Source organism: Ptychodera flava, chromosome 17 (assembly GCF_041260155.1).
Source record: "Ptychodera flava strain L36383 chromosome 17, AS_Pfla_20210202, whole genome shotgun sequence".
Classification (NCBI taxonomy): Eukaryota; Metazoa; Hemichordata; class Enteropneusta; family Ptychoderidae; genus Ptychodera; species Ptychodera flava.
In genome coordinates, this window is record NC_091944.1 from 33562075 (window position 1) to 33583876 (window position 21802).

Below are 21802 nucleotides of genomic sequence, written 5' to 3' on the forward strand. Positions count from 1 at the left end.
ATTTATATAAATGTACATGATGAAAATAGGGTGTTGGAAAGAGCAGATGTAAACAACAAATAATTAATGGATTTTTCACCCAAGTGATTATTTGGAAAGTTTAAAAATGATTTTTGAAAGTTCAAAGGTCATATGAGAAAGTATATGTCGATTAAAATATTACTGATACGGGTTGTGACATGCAGGGGGAGGTTCAATGCTTTTGCGCATAAAAAAATTGGGAGGGTCATTCTGGGGTTTTTTTTGCAAACACTTGAAGGGTTACAATTTTTCGCGCAGCATAATTTTGAAAATGTGTACTGAAACAGTCCTTTTATACAGCTAATAATGTTTTCCTGCAGATAACCTTTAATTCACCATTCAAACTTATCTTTTCCAGTAATTGAAATAATATGGGAAACAAACCTTCGGAATATGATGGCGCATGGTGTTATAAATGTCACAAATACCTTAGACCCCTCCGTGATTGGGACGATCTTCAGACGAAATACATAGCAGGAAACAGATACTATGTCTTTCACAGGGGAACGTATTACAGAAAAGTGGGACACGATAATGGACATCAGTGCTCTGATTGCTTTTGGAAACCTATTCGAGAAAGAGAAAAGGAAGAGAGAGAAAAAACAGGAAGAAGAGAGACAACAAGCTTTAAGGGAGAGATTGGAAGAAGAAAGAAGGGAAGAAGCTGAAAGACAGCGACAGAACGAAGAGAGAAGGAGAAGGGAGGAAGCTGAAAGACAGCGACAGGAAGAAGAGAGAAGGATAAGGGAGGAAGTTGAAAGTCAGATATGGCTAGAAAATTTCTTCAGAGAGCTCGATGAAAGAAAGAGAAGGGAAGAGTATGAAAGACAGCGACGGGAAAAAGAGAGAAGGATAAGGGAGGAAGTAGAAAGACGGCGACTGGAAGAAGAACAGAAGAGGAGAAGGGAGGAAGCAGAAAGACGGCGACTGGAAGAACAGAAAAGGAGAAGGGAAGAAGCAGAAAGACGGCGACGGGAAGAACAGAGAAGGAGAAGGGAGGAAGCAGAAAGACGGCGACGGGAAGAAGAGAGAAAGAGAAGGGAGGAAGCAGAAAGACAGCGACAGGAAGAACAGAAAAGGAGAAAGGAGGAAGCAGAAAGACGGCGACGGGAAGAAGAGAGAAGGAAGAGGAGGAAGCAGAAAGACAGCGACAGGAAGAAGAGAGAAAGAGAAGAGATGAAACAGAAAGACAGCGACAGGAAAAACAGAAAAGGAGAAAGGAGGAAGCAGAAAGACGGCGACAAGAAGAAGATAGAAGGAGAAGGGAAGAAGCAGAAAGACAGCGACAGAAGAAGAGAGACAGAGAATGGCGGAAACAGAAAGACAGCGACAGGAAGAACAGAAAAGGAGAAGGGAGGAAGCAGAAAGACAGCGACAGGAGAAAGGAGAAGATCATTGAAGCAAGCTCATCTCAGTTGACGAGTGACTTGCACGACTTTTTAAATGATGAAAGAAAGAAAGAACAAAACAGGTACGAGGAATTTTAAGTATTGATAAACATATTGTTGCCTCTGTGTAAATTCGTAATTCAAAACTATTTTTGATTAAATCCCTATGTTTCAGAAAATGACTCAGGAAGACCCGTGACATGAGCCAAAAATCGAAGTACAACATCATATTGAAAACAGCATAAGAACATTTTTCAAATTCGTATTATTTGTGGGTTCGGTGATCATACAATGGAGATTTTCCAGCGTATATACCATTATGGAAGTTTGCTGATACACCCTATTTCACCCAACGCAAATATATTTTTAATCTGTTGCACAGGGAGCTATTTCTTTAAGTGTAAACTCTATCTACAATTTGGTAAAATACATGAAAATATGTTTAATATATGTTGCAGTAGTAACTGCTCTGACTATATATCCTTTGTGCAGGATTCGACAGCAAACAGAAGACATGGATGGCGCCTTTGAGACTGTGTGCATTCAAGCAACCCAGTATTAACAATCTAACGGAAGGAAGGCAAGAGAAAGAAAGAGAAAGAGATTGACAGCAATCAGATTGATTTAGCGGAGTGGAGTTTACTTTATTAGAAATGATAGCACACTCTAACTTCGCACTTCAACAAAATATACATGTTATTTTTTTCTTGTTTCTTGCGAATGCTCAATCACAGGATGAGGTACCCAATACCTAATAGAGCAATGAGGAGTAAAGTGCCTTGCACAGGGGCATAACACCTTACTGCTTAGTCTCGAACTCACCATCCTCCGACAGTTGAGTCAGTTACTCTGGCCTTACCGAGTTTCCGAAGTCGAACTCACCAACCACTGAAAGTAAGACCGATACCCAAACCATTGCCCGACGGTCGTCATTGTGTATCATATACAGCCTACTGTCTCTTCATTTTGAACAATGTTATGCGATACTTCTCACTAACCAGTTTTTTAATAATTTTTATTACACCAAAAAAGAACGTTATAAAGACAGGACAAGAAAACAAGAAACAAAAAGGCAACTAATCAAAAGTAGTAAGAATAAGTTGTTAACCGAGACACTTACCTAAAAAAGCTACAAAATTCCCTCACACCTCCCCAGACCACTACTCGTTGCTTCAATATGCGGTAACCGTGGAGCAACCCCTGCTTTGTTATTGATATGGCTACCTATCGGGTGAACTTGTTTACCCGATAGATAAAATTTTAGAAATTTCTTCTGAACTTAAAATATGTCGGAAGACCATTACTTCAAACAATATGAGACGTTTTAGATAAATAACGCTGATATCCAAAGTATTAACACTTTTATCTTTACGTACAAATTTAGTTCCAGAGTCGGGGAGGGAGCCACTCTCTACTCTATTCCCACCAACAAAACATTCAATACTCATTTCATTACGATCTTTATCGATACTTATAATAATATCACAAGTTGTTCTGTTATCTGTTTTCATAGCGTAATATCCAACCAAATCATCATACTCATCTCCTGTAGCTAACTTTACACACCTAATGAGAACTGTACCATGCTCGATTATTTTCATATTATCAGTCATCTGTTGATTCATAGTTTGTAAAGTTAATTCAGCTGTCCCCTCCCCCACACTTTTCAGACCCTGTTTCTTTAAAGTTGTGTCCCAAATAATCTAACTGGAACCCCGCTAGCATTGTATGAACAATAATTCTCCCCATTATTTATCCACCTTCTTAGTGTATTATCTGAAGACATTATTGTATTAAGAGGTTTGATCTTGAGGTGAATCGGTATACCGAGTAGTTTAATGTATGGATTTGTAGGAGTAAGCCAACTACGAAAATCTAACAATTTATATTTGTTTACATTGCTATCAAAATAAATCACATTCGGAGTTCCTGGCAGTTCAGTAACTCCACCTGCAATTTCACTATCCAATATATCTAATATGTTACGTGGTACATTATAAGGCATGAATTTCTTACTATCCCCATCCCACGTCAGAGCAAAAGGAGTTGGATCATTCGAAGCCTTTGTGGCGTCAATTACAGTTTCATCAATGTCTGTAAGTTCGGAAAATTCTACAGCATGTTCGTGACTTTGTACCGCGGCAGAGGCTAAAACGAAATATTTTTCGCGGTCCTTGTAACGAAGGACGTAATCCTTATTATGATTAGCAGCTATCTTAGTATTATTGTTCACTTTAACATCACTCAAATCTTCAAGCTCAAGATTTTGTACACGAATTGCACCTAGACCGAAGTCACTTGGACCAGACATAATTAACCTATATACAGTGAAAATTAAAATAATACCTTGTAATAATATACAACGTACAATGATGATCATTGAGATTGAAAGCAAAACAGGCAAACCGGTTACTATGTATTTTAACCCTTGTATTGACGCATCAAAGTTTACGAAGATAAGACTGCTCGAGTGTTCACTCTTTAACTCATAGTATAACATAACGGGGACGAATAGTATATTAAAATATCAAGAAGGTGGGCGACCGAAGGAGACTATATCATTACGACTGGGTAACTACAATATCGATAGGTTAAATAAAGCAATCAGGTTGAAAAACCCGAAAATTAATTTTGAAAAAGATCTGTCGACAGGCCGCGTTTATCTAAGTTTGGCTAAAGATGTTAAAGTATATTTTAATGCTACAGGTAACTTCGCTAACCTCGTCGGTTTTTCAGATAAACCTGAGGACAACCCCGTGATAAAAAGTACTATGAGTCCAGGTCAAGCAGATTTCTTAACAGTCAATAAATATATAGTTCATTCAGATGTCGTTGATTTTACTGGAAGTAATGTTACAAAGCATTCCCGTTCCAAAGGGCGCTCGGATGAATACATACAGGGAGTAGTATCAAACTGTTTACAAACACTTCCCATCCGGGATACAAAAGAAATAAGTGAAAAGGTCACCTATGATTTTAAAAACGGAGGCTCAATTTCCATGCCATTGAGAAAGGGTTCAGACAATATAGATTCAATGCGTATTTGGATAACAGATCAGGATGGAAACATAGTTAATTTCAATAACTGGCCAACTAGCTTTTGTATTGAATTATTGTAGTCGTTCCGAAGGACCCTACCGGTGCGTTCCGAAGGAACCCTATCGGAAGATAAACCATCCCACGACCAATCCTCCAGCAATATAAATCATTTCATATTTCTTTTGCTCGGGACTGGGCTGATAACAATCTGAGAATTGCGCTCGCCTTCGGAACGGCCTGGAGAGTTGGCCACCGCTTCTGCTTCTTCAAGGATTTCTGCATCTGTATCTCTTAATTCAGCCGCAGCATGCATATCCTTTGCTTGATTTTCTCTTTCCCAGTCAGCATGTAGTAATCTTTTTTCTGACCAGACGGCACGATCATGTTCAAATTTTTCTAATGCTTTATCATGTCGGACTTTCTCTTCAATAAGAGCGTCACCATTCCCAGAAAGCTTTTGTCCGATAATATTTCCTCCTGTGAATGCCGTTGCATTTAATACAGCACCGAGAACTGTCATTCCTATTGCTGAGGCCATAGCTAACTGTATATTATTACAAAGTATAAGGTTCTGCAGGAATAATATTTTTCTGTTCAAGAAGATCTTTGGTCGCAACCGCGGCAGCAGTCGCACCGCCTAATTTTGCCAATCGAGTCAAATTTGGTCGACTTGGATCGCCCATATCTATTTTCAGAAATTTGCTGGAGATCATAAGATATCCCATCGCAAGTCCAGCGATTACAATACCATCGTACATTGTGTTTACAACTGTTTTAGTATCCATGATTGCTGACAAGTATATAAAATAAAAAATAAAATAATTACGGAGTTAATCCATCTCATACAATGTAGAGGAGCTGGGTTCCCCTCCCCCAGGAGCCGCTACGGGCTCTGTTTTTTTCGCTTTCTGATTTTGGGGAGGATCTTTCCGGGGGGGGGGGGGGGGGCAATTATGCCGAGCACGCCCCCAATATAGCCCTAATGCAGTCAATGAAACTCCCACAATTCCTAAAACAAGATAACATTTATTATACCAGCTATCACACTGTTCTTTCGTTGTAGGTGGTAGGTCTATACAGTTTGCTTCAGTCATACTCACGACATTAGTCATTGCTTTTCGTTTCTTCTCCTTGTTTTGCCTGTTCCATTCTGCTAATCTCTTGCCAGCTTCCACTCTCCCTGGATGCTTCGTCGGTAATGTAATTTTCTCTATGTTGCGCTCGTTCCGGAGGGTAGTCGTCGGAGGTGACGGAGTCGGCGGGTCCGTTTGCTGAGTCGGTGCTTGCGAAGTTGAATCCATTTATTTCAGGTATTATATTAAGCCCGATTTTTTTAAAATTTAAATGTTTACCCGTAATTAAACCGGTGGAAACTAGAGCAAGTATGGGCCCCCATGTGTAGGCTATCCGTCCTGATAATCGTTTTATTTCACTGTTTAGAATAAAATCCTTTTTAAGATCAGTGGCATAGTTATCCCCATCATCGATCGGAACTACCTGACTTATTGCACGGGCTCCTAGATCTATAAACTTTGAGTGATATATCACTTATAAGAGAACTGTATTTTGCTTCATACATTTTGAAGGCTTTAATTACCGTTTCATCTCCCCATTTTTCTACGTCAGCAACTGAAATCTCCTTACCAAAAAAATAACTTGCTTTGACCACTTGCGATGACACAGAGTATTTTTTCACGCTTTGTCTCTATTATGGATCGAGCGTCCGAAGGCACCGAAGGTAGTGCCCCTTCGGAACACGTATTTGCTGCTGCCGATGTCTTTATTAAATTCTCCATTGTTTGCAGTATGTTATCTATTCTTAGTAAAAAATAAAAAATTCGTTTAAACCTGAATCCGAAATATAATATTAACATGGTCTGGAATGTTAGTACCCCTAACGGAACGATTCCGATTCCGAAGTATTGAAAATTCTCCTCCATTAAAATCTATCTGTATATAGAAACACAAATCATGAGTACAGACGCATTCCCAGTTGCTTTTCAATTGAATAAGACGAGCGTACCGACAGTACAGCATGCTGATATTCCTTCCAAACCGAATGGGGGAGTAAAACCTATTCTCATGGACTTAGAAATATATGTAACGCCGACAGATAAATTTACTTTTCATCCGCGGGATATATTTAAAGATAACGTAATCACTCATCGAACAGCTAAAGAAAGTAATATATGGCTGGGCGGCCCAAACATGAAATACTGGGACCAGCAATTAAATTTCGCTGTATGGTGCAGCACGACTGGTTGTGGTATATCATTCGCCCATCTATTCGGTTCCGAAGGGGGGGAAATCCTCCCACCGCAAATATGATCATTCTGTCGTTTTCATGTATACTTTATAATACGTCGGATCCTTCATGAAATGGGCGTTGCACTTCCAGACGATACCCCCACCTTCAAAGCCGGCGACAATCCATACAATCTCGTCCAATATGAACTTCTATGTACAGAATTGGAAATATAAGCCCAACGAAGTCCGACTTTCGATATCGCAAAGGCCAAAACTCAGGTCTTGGTTATGGTTATGAATATTACACTAATCGTGGTCCCGTTCGACAGCCAAAAGCAATATACAATGGTCACGACTTTTTCCTCTCCGCCGATGGAGGCGTTTTCTATACACATACCATTTTTGGAAAGAAAAAACATGTACTGCCCGCCAAAGACAGGCCACACTATTATTTCTTTAGAAATGATGGATCGGAGGGGCAATACAATAGTTTCATTCCTCTGAAGGGAGACTCAGGATTGACAAAGGCTGGCCTAGCCCGCCTCAATGAAAGCCTTGAAGCCTACGTATATTGCATACTTGGTGCACAAGCGAATATTCGCAGTACCATAGTGGGCGATACTGGCAGTGCAGAGCAAGTCCGAAAAGAATTCGGCGTTCTCCTCGAAGATGAAATTTGTAATACAGACAAAGTAATCAGTTATAGGCGATACCAAGACACAATAATGAATACTGGTGTAAAACTTGATATGGCAGTTTCGCCCAATTTACTTCTCTTACCGTCTGAGATGGTCATTCTTTCAGGCCCGGCAATCTCAGGTTATAATAATGAATTGCAATACGCAACTGAATCTATGGTCTTCGGGGTGAATGGTGATATAAACACGGAAGTTCGAGAAAGTGCTGTACATGAGATGGAAGGGGAAGAGGATCCCGTGAAGTGGCAGGACGAGCCCTCCGGGCCGACTCACAATGATACGAGTCGGATTCCCCTATCGCCTTCGGAACGGGAACGGAAGGCAGCAGCCGTGACCGGCGCGGATCCTATTCACGAATACGGCAAAATTGGTTTGTTATCTTTAGCCATATTCATTACATTTATGTACAGTATATAGATTCGATGTATGCAACCGTGCCATTCAACATGATTGTAACTGGACCGACAAATTCTGGCAAAACAGAATATGTAATGGATCTCCTCACCGGTCCGTACTTAAGGAAATTTGAATATATAGTTTTCATTTGTCCGACATTCATGAATAATAAAACGTATAATAAAAGATTCATTTTCACCGATGACAATGTGTTTGTGTTTCCGGTCGGACTCGATGCTGTGGATGATACACTAGCCTTCGTGCATAAAGAATGGGCCGGCACGAACACTACTGTTGTAAACTACACCGTTAAGGATGTCCGTCCTTTGAACATTTGTTTCTTCTATCACTGTAAAACACGGCATATATGTACATGGAACAAGTTATAGCCCAGTAGTTCCTTCATTGATGTACAGTCGTAAACTGCATGCACTTTTAAGGATGTCTGTCTTTTCTTCTATTACAGAAACACAGTGCATAAATGTTAATAGTATAGCAAGTCCAAATCAGTGTATTTCTCAGTTGATCAACAGATGTAAACTGCAATGTTCCAGATATATCCTTACTCTCTTCTGTTGTTTAAATACAGTGCATAGATGATGGAGAGTTAATTGTCCCGAACGTTCAGTATTTCTCAGTTAATCTAGGTGTACACTGCAGTGTTCAGTATATCCTGTCATTCACTGGTTTGTTCTTGATATGTCAACCAAAGTACAAAACATTGGTTTGATTTCCAGGACATGAGAATCATACAATCAGAACTGTCAATGATGGCGGATGGTTTATCAACAACATTTGGCCACTTCTAACATTCTGTTGTATTGGTAAACTGTAAACGTTTTCTGATGTTGAAGCTGTAGTTCTTGAACAGACCAATCTCATCAAGGAGGCACATTGCTGTTCTTAATTCAAGGAGAGTTGCAAAGTTTCCACAGTAATTCCATTATCAGGCAACTTGCAGTTAAGTAACTGTTAGCTTCTAGCTCATACTGCTGGCAGTTGTAATGCAATTAATAATATCATGCATTGTATTTCAGCAATTACTGAGCTGTAGTAAGCAAATGATTTAATTGTAACCAAAACTTGCAAAACTTGCATATGAAGGTGTATGGATTATTTACATGTATGAATGTTTGCATGTGTACGGTTGTGTATACCAGAAAGGTATGAGAGACAGAGAGAGTGTGTTGTCAATTATGAATGGTTGAATGTTGTGTGTGTATAATATAGGATTACATTGTGAATGTGATGTGTTGGATGTGTGTGTGTGTGTGTGTGTGTGTGTTTTCATATGTCTGTACTGTATGGGTACATGAAGTCTTCAAGGGTTTGTACACAGGGATATGACCAATGCATTGAACAAATCTTGTCATGATGATGAACAATCAGCAGATATCTCTGGATTGTTTGATTTTTCTTGTACATACCAGATATTGTCATTGATTCCTCTATTCTGTTCTTTACTCAAGTAGAGGGACTTAACGTATGATTTGTTGTGTAAGTAGCTTTTCAGAGGGTCTCAAGATTCCAATCCACAGCCCCATAATTAATTCCTCTGTAAAATAACAAATTGAGAGAAACTAAGTGTCTACATCAATTTATTCCTCCCAAGACTGAGAGTAATATTCAACCAGTGTCATTTTTAGCTCCTCAGTTTTATATACTGAGGAGCTATTAGAATTGAAAACCAGTATGGCGGCGTCAACTTTTACTTCTGTCAAGATTTGGCCAATAAACTTCTGTCTGTGTGTCCATGTGTCATGTGATAAACTGGTGCATGTTGGGGCTAATTAACTGGCTGTCAACTTCAATGTGTTTTTGGTACATAAGGATATCCATAGGAGCAAAGTTTTTTGACAAAATGTCACATGACCAGCGCGTCCTATGCCTGAGCTCTGAGCACTGACCTCGAAAGACGCAATTTGACCTCCAGCTGTTTTATGACCTTACCCATAAATCATCGGGTGTCGCTGCTGAGTCTGCGCAGCTAGACAAATGAAATGTTCCGGGTATTTTTCGCTATGATTTAGCCTTTCGAATGGTACCATTTTCGTCTGCAAATTCTGACTAAATCTTGTGAAAATCTCAATTTGAAAACTTTTTGAGCACATTTTGGACATTTCTAAAGATTTTAACCAGGGGAAAATTACATTGATATGTTCACTGATACCTCGTCTATTCATTAAATTTGAAATAAATGTAGATGAATCAGAGACTCAATAGCGATACATGTTTTTTTTTTGTGAGAGTGCCGATGAACCGCTACGACCGCGCAAACTTTGAGTCTTGTTCACGTCATCTGTAACTATGGACGCTACCCGACACTTGGCACTTGATCTTTCCGGCTAGGCTTGATGGGGGAAATATCAGTGAGATTTTGTCAAGATTCTCATAGAATGGTAAGTTTGTTGATATTTTTCTCAATAAATATTATATTTTTCTTGTAAGGAAGATATTTCTAGTATAACTTATATTGAGGTCACTATAACAATAATTGTGAACGGCTGTGATTTTTTGCTCTGAGCTGGAGACTGTAACTTAAAGCATCATGTTGGATGAGAAGTAATCCCGTTATTTTGATATGATTTGGTTTTTGAAGCAACAAATTCAGGTAAACGTCAAACTTTTTAGTAAAGTATATGTCCATTACTCCCCACTAAATTTTTTCTTGAGTTTATTGCTGATTGTCTGGTTTAATCTGCTGAACAGCAGCTGCCATGGGCCAGGTGCCCATGCAGGGGAACCTATGCCCAATTTTTCAATTAAAAAAAAAATTAAGTTCTGTCTTTCTAGTTGACACCGGCCTTAGTTTTGCTTGCTCATCTGATGTCAACTCTTTGTTCAATTTTTCATATTTACACAGATATGCAGATAAAAATGAACAGTGAAATTGATCTAAATGTTGCCACACTTGTGTACTTGGTTTGTAAAGTTGTTCATAAACTTGCATCAGAAGTTGCAATGACTTGTGAAAATGGAAGAGCTTTTATGGACCCATAATAAACACACACCAGCAGGGAGTACACTTTGCAGTGCACTTCACATACACAGAATCATATTACATTCCTGGACACTGCTGCTCTGAGTTACATTGTATCACAGCTGTGTCAAAGTCTTGTTGTCATATGACTTTTGTTGCCTTTGCATTGTATGAAGTTCTTTGGCAAAAAATCATGATGTACAGGAAAAAGGTACATACGCCAGAAGCAGTACATGAGTTGTTGAAATGTACAGTGAGAGGTCAGGAAATATCATGTGTCTGTTGTTTGCTGCAACTCAACTAACATACTGACCTTTAGTAAATTTACAAGCAACTTCACAAACCAATTACACAAGTGTGATAACATTTAGATCAATTTCACTCTCCATTCTAGAGGCCGAGGCTTAACTTCAGAAGTTTAGCTCTGTCAAATTTTTGTCCTAGATCTCACCAGAATTCAGGAAACATCATGGCAAACTTAATATAAATAAAGAAAATATAGCAATAATATGGTTTTATTTCATTTTCATTGCAGATGGGAAAAAAATCACAAACGGAATTTTTCTTCTTCTGTCGATGGACTCGATGGTAGCAGGAAGTCTTGTAACTTGTAACTTGTCAGTAACTTGTCTTCTAATCTTTGAAGTTGCACTGTTGCCATGGAAACCAGTCGTTTTGAATAAATTTACAAGCCACTTTAATTAATGTGTACAGTTTCCTTAAAAACATTGACCGCCAAAATTTCATGGTGATATGACATTGAGAACCAAAACTATGTTGGTTTTGCATATTTAATTAGGGGCGGATCTGATTTTTCAAGATTATAAACCAAAAATAGCAATATTTTAATGTTTATGACCCAATTTTTTCTACATCAAAGCAAATATATCAAATCATTATACTATAAATACATTAGAAAGTTGTTATATTTTCTAAATGTACCTAAATTAACTTCATTATGTATTGATTTTTAGTATTAATCCACCTTTGAAACTTGCAATTTGTCTGAAAATAACTACTTTGAGCCTACTTCGGTCAGAATTTTGGTAAAAATTGCCATTTTTAACCCCATTTTTCCAGAACAGAGGCCAAGCTATAGTGTCAAAAACACTTTTTCTCTGTAAACATATTCCTTTTTTCCTCAAAGGACTATATAATTTGTTTTGGAAGTACAAATTATTGAAAAAATATCATTCCAAATTTTGGAATTTATTCAATATTTCATATTTTTTCACCTATGACGGATGATGTAGGCTTTTTGAGCAACCTTTAGAGGCTCATAACTTCTGAACCGATAAGCAATTTTCATCAGGTTTTCAATTTTATCCATCCCTTGCATAGTTCTTGCTGTTAACAAAGAATATTTATTGCAATTCTGATTTTAAATTTTGTCTGGTATAACATAAAAATAGCAAAACTGTGTAGAATTATGTTTAGTCATGACTTGAACAAACATTTTGAAATACATCATAGAATAGGGATTTTACAACCCAGAAAACGATCCGCTAGAATCATGACCAGCCTGGCTGTACAAAGTTTTTTACTGATTTAAATAAACTTGATTGAAGATACAGTAAAATCAAACAGTTTATTCAATTCAATGAATTATAGGAACAAAATTTTCAGTGATTTTAATTCACTGTACTAATTTCACAATAAAACGAATCTGCGAGGTGATTATGGATTTTTTGGTGATGTTGAATATAATTGAAAAAGAGAGCTAAATTTCAGTGTTCATGTTTGATAAAACCTCAAACTAACGACACCGAACGCCAGCCTGTACTACACCATGTGTGTACAAAACACCAGCAGTCAATTGTAACACAGTACACACAACGCGATATCGGTCGACCTGAAATTTGACACTGTGATTGACGTAGTATTTCAAAAGTACGAAAAGTGAGACCAAGTAATTTTTTGTTTATTAAGATTTGATCTAAACCTCCCAAAACCAACAGACAAAGTCCTACTCTTACGCAGAAAATCAAAGTTTTCAATCGTCGACTTTCTCTTCCGCGATGCACACAAACACGGCCCCTCGACATGAATATTGGCATCGTGATTGACCATGGATGGATTGACATGGCATTTCAAAAGTATGAAAAATGAGACTCAGTAACTTTTGGTCGCTTTAGATTTGATCAAAAACCTACCAAACCCATCAGACAAGGCCCTACTCTTACGCAGAAAACCAAAGCTCTCAAGTGTCGACTTTCTCTTCCGCGTTTGAGCAAAACAAAAGTCAGCTATTCGTGGGCGTAACGTAAATGTATGTTAATCCAATTTTCGGCTATACCAATGTGAACGTCCGAATAATTCGGCCTGTGATCTGGCAAGCAAGGTTGACCTCGAGAGTGATTCCCAGTATGAGTACAACACGTTCGCTGATCGCAGTACTACAGTGATAGCCACATCGGCACTTCTGAAATATTATCTCCGGCTTGCAAGACCACCAAAAAAATCAAAATATTGTTATCAAAACCTGAATTTCCGCGCCAGAGAGCGAAACAGTGCTGAAAAATAGCCGGCCAAAATACAAAGTAGCCGGTCAATTTGGCCAGCATCTGGTAAAAATGAGCACCTGCTTTTTCACGAAAAATCCCTAAACATGAGCCAATTTTTCAGCCAAAAAAAAACCCTGAGCGTGGTCATGTTCTTCTTCAACTATCAGAGTCAGAGTTACCTCTGTCACTGTCAATATGCAGTGACAGTGACAGTGCAGTAGTAAGGCAGAAGCTGTATTAACTTTGATTATTTTGACAACATTTTTGTTCAGTTCATACCACCATGTTCTTCCTCCGTACAACATGTTGAACTGTCCTGTATTCAGCTTGCCAACACATCCTGTGTATGTGTGTACTGTGCATTTGTAGAATTGACAATTGACTTTCAGTTTGGACTCTTAATTCAATTATCATCCAATACATATGTATTAATATACAGGCTTTGTTGACAAAGTGAATACTATGTTTCAGCATACAGCAAGAAACTGTATTTGATATATTGCATAGAAATATTGAAAAAAATTATCAACATTTGCAGACTCTGCCCCATTACTAGGCAGCGGCCCACTTGTTTGGGGATTTTTTACGAAAAAAACATACACATTTAGATGTTTTCGAGATAAAATTCATGAAATGTGACAAAATAGTTCTAGATTTTAATTATGACTAACATTAGAACAATTTAGCACTGCATGCAACAACAAAGTTTGTCCGTAATGTTATGCAGAGTTGTCCGAAAGTCGCATGTGTGACAAACCTGAAATCGCGATCAACACTATTGGTAGCGACGCTAATTGGGCCTTGAGAGCGCTGCAAGGTTGACATTAGTCTGGCAGAGACCCTACGATTCACGTTCTTCCCTGTTGAACACGCGCGCGCCCTTCAGAGACGTGATGCGAATCCCAGGGTCTGGACGTTCTTGCAAGCGACCGGTCGGTTTCTACCTGATCCGGGTACTTTATAGAACTCCACGCATCCGTTAATAAAAAAAAATGACAAGTACCATAGCCAAATAAATTAAAAATGAATCAAAGTAAGACTTAAGTGGACACCGTGGCTAATTAGGCATGACTTACGAAGACAACGCAGTCACCAGCCAAGAAAGAATTCTTATTATTTATGTAAAGCCAAGACAGAGGACTTGTTGGACTTTACACTGAATGGAATGTAGGGTCACCAGGTGAATATTTTAAAGAATGTAGAACAAAATATAAGGTGAAGCTGGTGCACTATGCCACCGAATCTCAGCCTGAACCTCTATTAGTTCCTAAGATACATGAAAGTAGGTCAATACGGCTAGTTTTTCAATCGGATTCGAACCCACAACATACGGCATCAGTCGCCTAGGTCAAAAGTGAGCAATTAATCAACAAAGCCTCATCAACTAAATTTTTAACATAGTAATTCTAGAGGATACCAATGAGTATGCACAGTCCCACCACTAATTTGGTCGAGTATTTCTTGAAATATGGCCTAATTACAAAAATTCATCAAATATGCAAATTAACATTTCATTAAACATGCCTCGTCAACTTTAGTTTAAACATAGTAATGCTAGAGGATTACAAATGTGTGTGAAAAGTTCCACTAAATTTGGTTGAGTATTTCTTCAGATATGGCCTTATTACTCCAAGTCATCAAATATGCAAATGAGCAATTAATAACAAGCCTCGTCAACTTAACTTTAAAAATAGTAATACTAGAGGATTACCAAAGTGTGTGCAAAGTCCCACTAAATTTGGTTGAGTATTTCTTGAGATATGGCCTAATAACTGAAATTCATCAAATATGCAAATGAGCAATTAATTAACAAGCCTCGTCAATTAAACTTTTAACACAGTAATGGTAGAGGATTACCAAAGTGTGTGCAAAGTCACACTCAATTCAGTTGAGTATTTCTTTAGGTATGGCCTTATTAGAAAATATCACCAAATATGCAAATGAGCATATAATTAATAAACCCACACCCCCACAAAATCTAATCAGATCTAGATCTTATCATAACAATGCTACAATACCAATTTCATAACTTATATGCCGTTCATACACAGGCCATTGAAACGTCTCTGAAACGGTTCTGGGCCAATACTGACACAGAAAGTTATGTGTGGACACTCCGAAATGGTTCTGAAGCGTTTCAGATTTGAGACGGTTTAGTCGGCCCGACCAGAGCCGTTGTAGGGATTAACTCTATCCGCAAATCGCTGTGTGGACAGACTGAGCCGCTTCAGAAGCGTTTCAAACGCCCTCACGCGACAGGTATTTGTAACATAAAACAAACAACAACCAATATACAATATTCACTTTCGCCATGGCTGCCGAACACAGTACTACATCTCGCGGTATACTGGTCCGACGAAGAGATAAGCTTGCTACCAAAAACCCTATCAATTCGACCAAAAAAATTCATTACGATTTGAAAAACGTCGAATTAATAGGAAATTAAAACTGCCGAAATAATTTAGTGGTCGAATTTAATTTGGAACGACGAGGATGAAATTTAAGCGAGACATTTTTGCCATGTTGAGACTGCTTCAAAGCATGGACTGTGAAATTTTGTGAGGTCGACAAATTTCGTAACAAAAAACCTCAAACGCACGTTGGTGTCACATCAAAATCAAAGTGGCCGCGATTACAGACGGAACAATCTGTGACACTGCCACCGGCCGCTCGACGGACGACACGTAAGTTGACATCGTGTGCCAGCCCTTGGAAATATATTGTAACTCCTTGACAGGCAGATGAGATAGTCTTATAGCATTTGATGCATTGAAAGTTTGTAAAAATAATAAAAAATGACATCACCGATCATAAGAAACGTGGTGTTGAAGATAATAGTTTTTAAAAGAAGACTATGACGACCATATTTCTGTAAGTATTATCTAACTTTAGAAAACCAACATCTGAAGATTTACTTCCACCAACACTTTTGGATTTGTTCCACTCTTTATTATAAGATTAGTCGAATTTCTGGAAAGTAGGTGTACATTTTCGATGTCTGTGTATCGTCTACACCGAAGTCATATCCGAAAGAGTATAATCAGTTCGCGACAGCGTAAACCTCTCTCTCCCTCTCTCTCTCCGGCATTTCAATGTTTTATATTGTCGACATTTATATATCAGTCTGAAGTTTCAGGTCACTGCTCATTGCAAGTAGTTGATGTCAATTTTTCCGTATCGGGCATGGTCTCTATCGTCACTCTAATTGTTAGTGTTTTCCTGTTATATTCCATATCAAACTCAAAACACAACGTGAACAACGCTGATAATATATTGCATATTTCGTATCGAAAACCGGTAAAGTTCGTAACTGGTGACATGTCACGCCCTGGAGAAAGTTCATCACCATCGATCGAATGTCCGTGGCGCTTTTGCTTCCAAATAGACATATTGAAATGCACAGGGAACTTCGCGGTATGGCAATTATATGAACTTTACCTTGAAGAAAGTCTGTGACTTTAAACTGGCCGTACAACCAACAATAAACATGGCGGAGCAATGATACCGATTTCAGAGACTTCGATTTTTTTTTCATTGCGACCTCGACCGCTGGTGAGAGCGAGTCGTCATTTTTTTTCCCACTGGCTATTTGGCTTTGAATTTTCAATTGCCATCTTGCGCTAAGTTAAAGCTAAGTTAAAGAACTTCTAAAATAACTTGTAATCTGTATATCTTCACACATCGAACCGATATTGTATACCTATCACCGTCGAGAACCGATATTGTATACCTATCACCGTCGAAGTTTATGTCTTTCACTGTAGAGTTCTTTTTATCCAAAACACATATTCAGAAGAGTCCCACAGAGCAGTCAAATGAAAGGATAATTGCTTCAAGCGAATGAAATTGCACGAAAGAATGAAAATCAACAGCACACCATGGACGTGATTTAAAACAATAGAGCTTGTGAATAGGACTATTTGAGTAAAAAGTGCCGTTTTTCTCGCAATTTTAGCAACTGTAACGACCCTTTATTCTTTAATACCTTTCCATAATTGAATTAAACTAGGTTTAGGGCTTATACACACAGTGTACACTGATGTACAGAACTTTAAAAAGTAATTCTGCTGGTAACGAACAGGGGTTTACACTCTAATGGGCGCAGTAAAACAATGGTCACGTCCATAGATTCAAGGACGTTCACGGGAGACACGATGGCAAATAGTGCAGTGTCGTAAAATTGCTTAGACTAGTTTTAAGAACAGTACAATATCTGGTCATCGGTGTACCGCTACCTGTGAATCGAAACGACAAGTGTAGACCTATAGCTTCGAAATTTTATGGGAGAGACACCACGACTGAGACCGACAGTAGCATAAACAAACTATTCCCAATTGTTCGTCGTGTTTAATACAGACATCTCTGTAGGTGATTCTGGTTTCTCTTGAATCAAAAGTCCGACATTGACAAAATTGACATAAAATAAGTCCGAAAGGTTATGTTTTATTCACTAACTGATTCATCTCCTTTGATATCCCCTATTAGCTACATGTAAACAGTCCGGAAAGACTGACATCGATGTCTCCCGGGCCCCCATTTCTTCACCGTTTTGCAAAACATCTCATCAGCCGGACGCATGGGCAATATCTTTGTACGTTGGTCAAAACTAATGACAGTATAGGTCAGGATGTAACATCGGTCAAAGTAATATTGAATATGGAAGACGAAAATGCTTTCATTGATTGACAAAAATGAGAGGGAACGAGTCAGTAAATATCGAACCATAAAGGGGAGATCGAGACTGCCATCCCCCATGATTAATCAACTGGGAACAAAATATATAATTTCGATCAACAGACTTACACAACCAGAGACAGCATTTTATTCAGCTGTAAAATAAGTCACCGCCTTTCCTATAATAACACCCCGTTTGCGTTTTCGATCTACTCTGCTCTGTCTCCAATCGGTATGGCCGTCCGGGTTTCGCCTGCCGTACTGACTGATACATGGTTATTTCTTCACATATTTTTTCATCGTTTGGCATAAAATACAGCATCTCTTTGGTGCACAAGGCAAATCAACGTTTAGAAGGAAAGTCACAGGAGGTTAGGATATTATATACCGTAGGTGAAATTAGAATGGAATGTTGAAGATGAAAAGACATCAGTCGACAAAAATTGCCATAAACCGAGAATTGAGATTGTCTATATGATTTATTAATTGGGAACAAAAATATTCGATTGAGTCATTAAGTTTGTGTTTGATTCGTTTTAAAATGTGTTCCTACATTCTCATCCGATTGTTTGTGTTATATAAAATGTTTGTTTCGCCTCGGATATTTGTAGGGAAGTTTGGATTAGTGTGGACGGTAATGTTTTGTATGTGTGAGGAAAGCTTATGGCGAGGCGAAACAAACATTTTTATTAACACAAACAATCGGATAAGAATGTAGGAACACAATTTAGAAACGAATAAAACACAAACTCGACACAAAAACATTTTGGATAGTTCGGTGGGGAGCCTCTTTCACATTCTTTACAGCCAGTACCACGTCGTTCGTTTCAGCCATCTTGTTATGCAGTATGCTTGGCCATACACACCTTTTGAACTCGAGAGGGCGCATTAAGACGTCTTAAATATCAAAACAATGGCTTAATTTTGTGAGTATGGACACGAGCGGACCCAAACTATTAATCCCCTGTGTTTACAAATCACAATAAAGTCGCTGAAGACGTTTCAATTTTTTTTGCCTGTATGAACGAAGTATTAGACTCACTGGTTCTCAGTTATGAGTGGAACAAAATCTGTCTACGTACGGACAGACAACGGACAGACGGACACACACACAGACGTAGACATTGAGGCGACATAGGGCACCTTCGGTGCTTCACGCCATGGTGTCCAAAACTACAAACATACTGCGTATATAAGTCTACCAGCTACTAGAAAAATTTTCTCCTCCCCAGTTAGATAGAAGTTTCTTTTGACGACACTACCCTTATTAATAATCATATACTTGCAAAACCGACAGTTGCTGTGTCTGGCAGCGCGTGCTCACAGCTAGCACAGCGTAGCCTTCGAATGCAGGCCCATCATGGGTGGCGCACAAAACAAGGCACAGTGACTGTGAAGAGTCTAGGTTGACATCACAAACCTGACATAAATTTGACCTTGCTTATCAGATTACCAGAACGGCTGTTAGTGCGAAACTGAGGTGTACTGCTATCATGGGCGACTCAAGTGCTAGTTTTGACTAACAATTTCATGTACCAGTTGTATATTGACTAGATAAGGAAAGTTCTTCCAATGAGAGGAGCAGTTGAAATGTTCATAATGTCATTATTGTTCACAAGGCATGAGTACACGCGTTTTGAAATTTCACGTGGCATTGCCATTACTCGAATAAGCTGAACCTAATTTTTGGTCCAAAATTCCACTGTGTCATTCCGTAAAATTCATGAAAAAAGGCTACTTGCCAAAGTTGCCAAGAAACATTCAATAAGTGGTAAATTTGAGTGAATTATAAAATAACTAATAGTTGCCGCGTAGAAACTACAGTGTACAATGCAGCGTTTCCGTTACAATTTCAAAACTTGCGTACGATTTTACGCAACTGAGTTTTTATTTGCGTAAAATGTATTCAAAATGCAGTCTTTTTTTTGTAGAACTTGGGGGGTTTCCTGTAATGCGCATGCTCTATTACAAAAAACAACAACCTGGGGAGCTTCAAGGTGTAGCTGAACGTTTGCCATGCCGTGATGCATGTCCGTATATGATCGTTGAGCAGCCCAACGAGTTCATGTTCAAAGAAAATACCTTCTGACTACGAAATTAGTGTTTTCAAAGGGCCAAAAGAGCAGATACTGTTCAAAGTCCAGCGGGACCTCTCAAGAATGCAACCCGACAGTCTAAATGGTCACCCGTAAACACTTTCCAAATAAACATGCGGCGTAATGACCATTAACTGTATTGTGTTACCAACAACGTAGACTCGATCGATTCTCGAATTTTCTGCATCTGTAGTGCCATTGTCTGTACAGAACTGATTGACATGACGTTTTGTGATGATGAAATACAATGTTGCAGAAGGTGCTGCGGTCTGCTAAAGTCTAAAATGTTGCAATATCATGATAAATGTCACTGCAAGCAGGTGCATATGTTCTATTTTTGTCCTGCATTGAACCACGTTCAGGCAATGTAGTGGGGCCAAGTACGTCGTGTCATTGGCGGCATTTCTCAACGCGTATTTGTTTACGCAGTCATGATTTTTTTGCGTATTTCCGAACAATTTTGCGTAAAATACGCAGGATTTTGCGTTAACGGAAACACTGACAATGTACACATAGGCTGGAAGATCACATCGCAAGTCAGCGCACACACGGAGCAGTGTTTTAGAGGGGATGGGGGCACCCCTTAGTAATATTTCAGGGGGCAGCCCCCCCCCCCCCACCCATGAAATGGTGCCATTCACACCTGAGAGATACAAGAGGAACACATGAACTGGTGAAATCCCCCCTAAATTTTCTGATAAAGGGGAAAATCCCCCCTGTTGATGTCACCCTGGATGAAACACTGGGAGCATGTCATGTGGTAGCTGTGATTTGTGGCGTGTAATGAACGCGCTCGGGTCATTGAGGTCATCGCCACAGTCTGTGGCGATGACCTCAATGACCCGAGCGCGTTCGATACACGCCACAAGTACCGCTGCGATATCACAGCTAGTCATGTGGATGTAAACCTGTCATAATACTTGGTTTGCATTGCTACTATTGGATGACATAATGTTATTCATTTTCATTTTCATTGAATCACCTGACAAACCATGGAATTGAACACTCATTTTCGAGATAAATAACATGAAAAAGTAATATGAACTTATTCCTACCTGAATTAATCAACATGGTCACGATATACATTCAGAATTTCGGAAAAGTCATCCTCTGAAATCACTCAGATCACAGCTTGAGCGGAGATACCCCTATTTGCATATTTATATTAGAATTTCGTTCAAATGGAAGTGATGAGGGCGCTGTGACCATTAGTGTGATTTTTCCTGTTTTTTGGGGGGCAATTTCAGCCCATTTTTTCCCAACAAACGATGTCAGAGACGTTTCTATGGTCATATAAAGCAGTTAAGTTTGTGCCTATGAATTTTTATCAACTTCTACGGCTTACTTTTGGTGCTATGTGTGTATTGTCGATCTATGGCTCGCTAAACATAAGCCTACTTTTGGGCTGCCGCAACTACATGCACAGCTGATTCTTGTGAATATTTTTACATAGTTAGACAGTCTAATCATTATTTAAGCCCCCTAACTTAGTTTTATTCTTGTTCATGCCCTGCAAATCACTGCTTTGGCCTCGTAGGTCGTACACGTACCGTCCCGCCATCAGAAGACAAGATGGCCGCTTAAAGTGAGGAACGTGTTGCACTCCGCTGACGCCTTGCTCACGTTTACAAATTGTTTAGGCCCAAAGATTGCACAATATCACATATTTTACTGTTGTCAATCCAACTTATGTTATATTTATATTTGATGCTTGGGTTACAATTTCGCGGTAGTCCTCGTAGGCATTGGCTACCAATAT

General features: G+C 38.9%; 1 protein-coding gene across 1 annotated transcript; it reads left to right on the top strand.

Annotated features, from left to right (window-relative positions):
- Window positions 1-510: 510 nt before the first annotated feature.
- LOC139116402 (uncharacterized) lies at window positions 511-1440 on the top strand. Its single transcript, XM_070679038.1, has one exon. It carries the CDS (start codon window positions 511-513, stop codon window positions 1438-1440), a length of 930 nt encoding a protein of 309 aa, XP_070535139.1.
- Window positions 1441-21802: the final 20362 nt, after the last annotated feature.